Source organism: Octodon degus, unplaced genomic scaffold, assembly GCF_000260255.1.
Source record: "Octodon degus isolate 3935 unplaced genomic scaffold, OctDeg1.0 scaffold00032, whole genome shotgun sequence".
Taxonomy (NCBI): domain Eukaryota; kingdom Metazoa; phylum Chordata; class Mammalia; order Rodentia; family Octodontidae; genus Octodon; species Octodon degus.
This window is the reverse complement of record NW_004524608.1, coordinates 3,790,272-3,796,676: the sequence shown is the minus strand read 5'-3', so window position 1 is coordinate 3,796,676 and position 6,405 is coordinate 3,790,272. Positions and strand designations below refer to the sequence as shown.

Sequence of the window (6,405 nt, the reverse complement as noted above, 5' to 3'; positions counted from 1 at the left end):
GCATGTGGTGCTGGGGGATTGAACCTCGGTCCCTGATGCTTTGCCAAGCTTGTTCTAAGTAGGTGCTTTAGACCACTGAGCCATCTCTCCAGCCCCTATTCCAACATTTTCAAGAAAAGATAGTGAAATAAAAAATAGAACTTCTTTTTGACAAAACAGATTCTTCTCAGGTCAACACTGCAAGAAAAATAGTACAGTTTCTTGGAAATGTTAAATGCAGTCATTACCCACTAGGAGAGACATGAAAGAGTTTTTAAGCAATGTGAAGAAACTTGATTTGCATTCCACCAGTAACATATCCGTATAGACCAGTTTCCACAATTCTATAGTTTTGAATTTATTTCAGTGGCTAAAAAGAGGCTCACTGAGGTGATTCCTTTGTTGGTCACCCTGAGAGCTTGGTAAAATTTTCTGTTGTTGGAAGCAGTGGCAGGACCTCACAAGAAGAAACAACTGAAATCAACTATATTACTGTTCTTGGGGGAGCTGACCAGCCAGCAAGCCCCGGCAGAGGTGGGAGTGAGGGAAGAAATGGAAAGCAGAGATTTAAAAATTGCCTCAGTTCTGCACAAAAATTTGGAAATCTAGCGCTTGCCTGGCAAGCACAAGGGTCTGAGTTCAATCCCCAGTTCCACAAAAAAAATAAATAAATAAATAAAAATAAAAATTGGAACCTTATAAACCAATAGAGCTACTGAGGACAATTCAAGCATTAATTTTTCTACATTTTCAAAGTAAAGAGGTTCTCATGAAACTCAGAAAACTACTATTTAGTTACTTGATTTGTTGTGTGAGACAGGGTCTTGCTAGTATGTATTTCAGGCTGGCCTTGAACTCGCTATGTAGCCCAGGCCGGCCTCCAACTCTCACTGATCCTCCTGCCTCAGCCTCCTAAGTGCTGGGGTCACCAGTGTGCACCACTATACCTGGTCTATTCGGTTACTCGAAAGTTAGTGTCTGACTGAAAGAGACTGCCAGCCCGGCCTGTGCCCTTCACATGCTCCCTCCTGCTCACCTCAGCTGAACTGTGAAGTCCCTACTCGAAGCACTTTTATCCCAGTGTGACCCCAGTGGCCTGAATTTCACCATATCTGTTTTAAGAAAGATTTAGTATAATCACATGTATTTGGGTAGAATTACTAGGAGAGGGGCCGGGAAGATGGCTCAGTGGAATAAGCACTTCCCTGGCAAGTGCAAGGGTGTGAGTTCAATCCCTGGTCCCACCAAAAAAAAAAAAAAAAAAAAAAAAAGAATTACTGGGAGACCATTGAAACTACTTCAAAAGTAGATCACTCCGATTGTCAGAGATTACAACACTGCAGTAATTTAATTTGCATCCTTTATGGGAGAAACTTTTTTTTTCCAGAACCAGGGATTGAACTCAGTACAAAAAATACAGACCCAGTGTATCTAAGGGAGAAAGAAGGCATTACATGCATGTTCCAAAAAACTCATCCCTTAAGGTGGGTTATAGTTCAAATGCTGAATGGAAAAATAATAGCTATCTAATCGGGTGGTGGCGCATTGAACTCCAAATTTTTTTTAAAGGAGACTGATTTTGTGAATTGGATCTGGCAGAAACAACTGCTGCTCTGCAGCATTTGATAGATGAAATTAATTATATAAATACTACAAGGATTGCTTTTATTTCTAGAACTAACTACCTCAATACTTTGTTACTTGATAGAATAACAGCAGTGGTTGTTCAGCAGATTGAAAGGGTCCATCTTTTTTCAATTCTTGCTATTACTTTTGTTTTTGTTTTTTTGTCATTTTGAGACAGGGTCTCACTCTGCAGTTCAGGCTGGCCTCGGACTCACAATGACCCTTGTGCCTTGGCCCCCTGAGTGCTGGAATTAAAGGCATGCGCCACCACCCGGCTAGATAGCTATTATTTTTCCATTCAGCATCTTGAACTATAACCCACCTTAAGGGGATGAGTTTTTGGAACATGCATGTAATGCCTTCCTTCTCCCTTAGATACACTGGGTCTGTATTTTTTGTACCGGGAATCAAACTCAGGACCTTGCACTTGCTAGCCAGGCAGGCCCTGTGCCACTAGCTATACCCAGAGCCTGGATACTCTTTTGTTAGTGTTTCTTGGTTCTCTTTGGCCATTCTTGAATGTTTCCCAGAAGATCTGCTAAAGGCAAATTTTAACATCCAGGTCTTAGACTGACAATCAGGTTAGATATTCAACCTAACCTGAAATTGTAACTTCATCTCTGAGTAGCAGGGTGCAGTTTCTTCTCATGAAGTTGAATAGAGCTGTCTGCTTGGAATGCCCTGAGTCTCAAATTCCACGGTTTCAGTACTGCTTCTGCCAACAACAGTATAATAAAGATATTGGCAGCAGGAATAGAGCACAACAGCAGATTTATAAAATTCTAGCAGAGGTACTAGGAGGATCCAATTTTTGAAAGCCTCTGTTCTTTCACCTTATTACCATACAGAAGCCATAATAGAACTTTGGGAAAATCAGCAAGAATGTACTGGGAAGTAAACATCCAAGTAATTGGACCAAGTCTTCCAACCAGAGTTGAATTGGATTACATTTGAAGTTTTGGACTCAAAAGCTTTTTGTAGAAGTATGCCTCACTTCAAAGGAAACTCCACTATGAAAAATGACATTTAGAACTCTTGAGCTATCCTGTAATGCAGATTCCTCACCTTGATTGGAACTCTAGGGTGCTGTCAACCAAGAATGCTCAAGTGGACTACCTGGGACAAATTCATGATTGTTATTTTTATTTAAAATGAGTTGATGGGCACCAGCCTAGACTACACAGTGAGACCATGTCTCAAAAACAAACAAACCAGGGGCTGGTGAGATGGCTCAGTGGTCTAAAGCACCTACTTGAAACAAGCTTAGCAAAGCACAGGGACTGTGGTTCAATCCCCCAGCACCACACGTCAGCCAGCCCTGCCCCCTGGTGGGCTGAGCTGGCCACACACACACACACACACACACACACACACACACACATAAAATTAAAAATTAAAAAAAAATTATTAAAAACAAACCACAAAAAATAAAATCAGTTATTATGGTGTGTCACATTTCTACGTGTTATACTTAAATGGTCCTGACTTGATTGAAGATAGGCTCATATATCCTGAGGTGAGGGAAAAAAAGCAAACTAAAATAAATAAGATAAAATAAACATTTTGTCTACAGAGAGGCCGTTTAGGTCTTAAAAAAGAAAGAAATGTAGAACTATAAAGCCAGGCGTGCTAGTGCACACCTGTACTCCAACCACTTGGACGGTGTAAGCTTGAGGCCAGCCTGAGCTGCAAGGCTCAGGCTTCAAGGCTAGCCTGAACTACATGGGAAGACCCTGTCTAAAACAGAACAAAACAGAACTATACCATGATACAATCAGTTTTTTATAAATTAACATGAGAACTGGGGATATTAGCACTTACTTTACAAAAAGTATCCAGAAGTCTAGAGAAATTACCAGCTCACCCTTTCTTTTTTTCTTCTTTTCCAACATATCTAGTACAGGATCTACAGGGTCTCACTACACAGGTCAGATCAGACTCGTCATGATCCTTTTGTTTTTCAGCCTCCCGAGCGCTGGGATTAGAGGTGTGCACCGCCACACCCAGTCTCAATTGCCGTCTCAGCGCGCTCCGGGGTCGGGGCCGGCACGGCACGCTGGGGATCGAACTCCAGACCCCTGTTCTGCCTAAGCAAGCACTTTAATCCGCTGAGCTATCTGGCCGGGCCCTAAACCCGCCCTTTCAAGGACCAAGAACTACAATTCCCACGTGTCTATACGCCCGGCCTTGGCCCCGCCTCCCGTTCACGGCTCCTTCCCCCCCGCCCCGCGCTGGCCGCACAGCATCTCTCTGGCGCCCCCTCGCGGCGAACTTCCGCGGGTTTCAGTTCCCGGCGGCCCTCGCGGCAGGTTCGTTCCGGACGTCTGGACTGTTCGTGATGGCGGGGGTTGGTTCCGCCGCCGTGTCCGGGGCAGGGACGCCGGTGGCGGGGCCTACAGGCCGCGATCTCTTCGCGGAGGGGCTCCTTGAGTTCTTGCGGCCGGCGGTGCAGCAGCTCGACTCCCACGTCCACGCCGTCAGGTGCGCCAGGGGGTCCCCCCTTGGGGCGGGGCCTCAGCCTGGCTTTGTAGGGCGGGGCTACGAGGCGGAAGCTAGGCCCGAGAGAAATGTGGGAGATTGCCCCGAGGCGGCCGGGTGATGCAGGGTGGCTCGCCTCGGGGCTCGGGAGTAGCGTTTGTAGACTTGGTTCTGTGCGTTGCACTAACTGACCGTTTAGGCCTTATGCGTCTTTACAGGGAGAGCCAGGTAGAGCTCCGAGAACAGATTGACAACCTCGCTACAGGTGAGTGCGCAGCTTGAATGCCCGAAAACCTCCACCTCCTGCCCAGGACCTCTGTATCTTGGTCATCTCTGGGCAAGGCTTTGTCGCTTGCTGCCAGAACTTCTAGGCCGCCAACGGACTCCTCCTTGCAGGGATGTCTTAGGAAAAGGAAAAGGAGAGTAGGCAAACTGGATGCGATTGTTTTCCACCCCTGCTTTCCCTAAGCGTCCAAGGTGAGCCATTTTTTGTTGCTCCATTCCTCTATCCCCAGAACTGTGCCGAATCAATGAGGATCAGAAGGTGGCCCTGGATCTGGACCCCTATGTTAAGAAACTGCTTAATGCCAGACGACGAGTTGTGTTGGTCAACAACATTCTGCAGAATGCCCAGGTAAAGAATTCCCCAACAGTGGTTCTTTGCTATGCTTTGTTGGTCCGCAACACGAGTTGTTCTCATGTCAGCCGTAATAAACTCAATTCTCAGTGTCCAGTTGCTGTCATTTACATGCTCACCTATACTCCGGAAGACACTGAAGATATACTAAGATATTTCTCAGGGCCTGCTTGACTTAAGCCACCTGAGGCCTATCACAGCAATCAGGTACCAAATCTTCCTGTCTTGTAGGAACGGCTTCGGAGGCTAAACCATAGTGTTGCCAAGGAAACAGCCCGCAGGAGGGCAATGCTGGACTCTGGAGTCTATCCCCCTGGCTCCCCAAGCAAGTAACGCACAGAAGACGGGCCTGGGACCTGAGTAGCACAGGTAGCGTCCCCAGCTTGTCTCCAGATTTGAGAAGATTCCAGAAGCAATCCCTGTAGACCTTGGACCGCTGAAAAGGCACCCCTGGGGGTTTGAAGCACTCACTCACGTAGGGCCCTGAGAAACCCATGTACAGCCGCACTTGAGCTCCCCCTCCCTCCAAGAATAAGCGGAGGCCTCTACCTTTTTCCAAAGACTATGATCCCAGGCTCACCTTTTTCAGGCCTAGGTAACCAGGGGAGCATCCTTTGTTACATTTAGTTTCTCAGACCTGGGCACTGGGCAGCATGTCCCCTGTGGCTTCTCCTTCGTTTACACCAAGAATCAGAGGACAGGCTTTGTCTGCCCTCTCGTTGATTGCACCGGCTTGAATACAGTAGCAGTAAAACTAGAACCATTTAACTCAATAAATGTTTCAACAGTATTCTAGTTTACTTTGGTTATATGGAAAAGGTTCCAGAAGTTTTAATTCAGCTGATTTCAAGTTGTGACCTTAGTGTGTATAGACTCAAGTACCATTTTTTTTCTGTATGTATTTATTACAGGGTCTACAGGTCTCACCACATAGATCAGACTCAGTGATTCTGTTTTCAGCCTCCCAAGCACTAGGATTACAAGCGAGCGCCACCACACCTAGTCTCAATTGCTGCCTCAGTGTGCTCCAGGCTGGGGCCAGCATAGCATGCCATGGAATCGAACCCTGGCTGCTGCACTCTGCCTAAGCAGGCACTTTAGTCCACTGCGCTACCTGGCTGGCCCCTTCCAAGTACCATTTTCAGTTAGAGAAAAATTTGCCAGGTACCAAGAAAGAACAAAACCAAGAGCCCTACTAGGAAGTACTTTAATCGTTTTTCTTAGAAAAATCTCCAGACATTTAAAACAGTTCACAGTTCAACAACAAAGTACTGGTTATAGGGGCTGTCAGGTACTGGGAATTCTAGAGTATTAGGATGAAATGTTGGTATCCTGCTTCATTATAGACAGGTGGCATAAGTCACAAATGGGAGACTTCTGGATGCTAAGCCAGTATAGAACCCAGCAGAATGATGCGTCTTTCTGCAGCTTGTTCTTCCTGCTGTCTCCCCTACCCCACAGATGCCACCATGCAAAGCCCAACAGCCGGCTTAGGCGAGGAAGGGAGGAAGGGAGGAAGGGAGGTCATTCCTGAGTCTCCATGCTCTCCTCCTCCTCGCCCTGAGGTGGTTCTTCCGTGTTCTCTTCCTCTTCTTCCCCTTCCTTCTTCTCCGGTGGCTTCTCATAAGCTTTCTCTGAAGGTGTCACTATCACTCCATCCCAGGTTGATATTTCAGAAGCAAGAT

At 46.4% G+C, this 6,405-nt stretch overlaps 2 protein-coding genes and 1 pseudogene across 2 annotated transcripts in view; 2 read left to right on the top strand and 1 right to left on the bottom strand.

The window, feature by feature from the left end:
• Positions 1-107: 107 nt before the first annotated feature.
• On the top strand, positions 108-2,760 carry LOC105742015 (annotated as a pseudogene).
• Positions 2,761-3,863: 1,103 nt separating this feature from the next.
• On the top strand, positions 3,864-5,510 carry Snapin (SNAP associated protein). Its single transcript, XM_004629838.2, has 4 exons — positions 3,864-4,086; positions 4,302-4,348; positions 4,599-4,717; positions 4,952-5,510. Exons 1-4 carry the CDS (start codon positions 3,944-3,946, stop codon positions 5,051-5,053), a joined length of 411 nt encoding a protein of 136 aa, XP_004629895.1. The 5' UTR covers positions 3,864-3,943; the 3' UTR covers positions 5,054-5,510.
• Positions 5,511-6,233: 723 nt separating this feature from the next.
• Ilf2 (interleukin enhancer binding factor 2) overlaps positions 6,234-6,405 on the bottom strand; it is a 7,857-nt gene continuing 7,685 nt past the window's right edge. Inside the window, exon 10 of the mRNA XM_004629950.2 lies at positions 6,234-6,398. Within this exon, the coding sequence (XP_004630007.1) occupies positions 6,245-6,398 (154 nt within the window). The 3' untranslated portion in view covers positions 6,234-6,244. The remainder of the gene's footprint in view (positions 6,399-6,405) is intronic.

Excerpts from the sequence above, each read along its gene's own strand:
- Snapin (XM_004629838.2), top strand. The coding sequence starts at position 3,944 with ATGGCGGGGGTTGGTTCCGCCGCCGTGTCCGGGGCAGGGACGCCGGTG. Across the intron at positions 4,349-4,598 it reads GATTGACAACCTCGCTACAG|AACTGTGCCGAATCAATGAG; the intron begins GTGAGTGCGCAG and ends CTCTATCCCCAG. Across the intron at positions 4,718-4,951 it reads ACATTCTGCAGAATGCCCAG|GAACGGCTTCGGAGGCTAAA; the intron begins GTAAAGAATTCC and ends CCTGTCTTGTAG.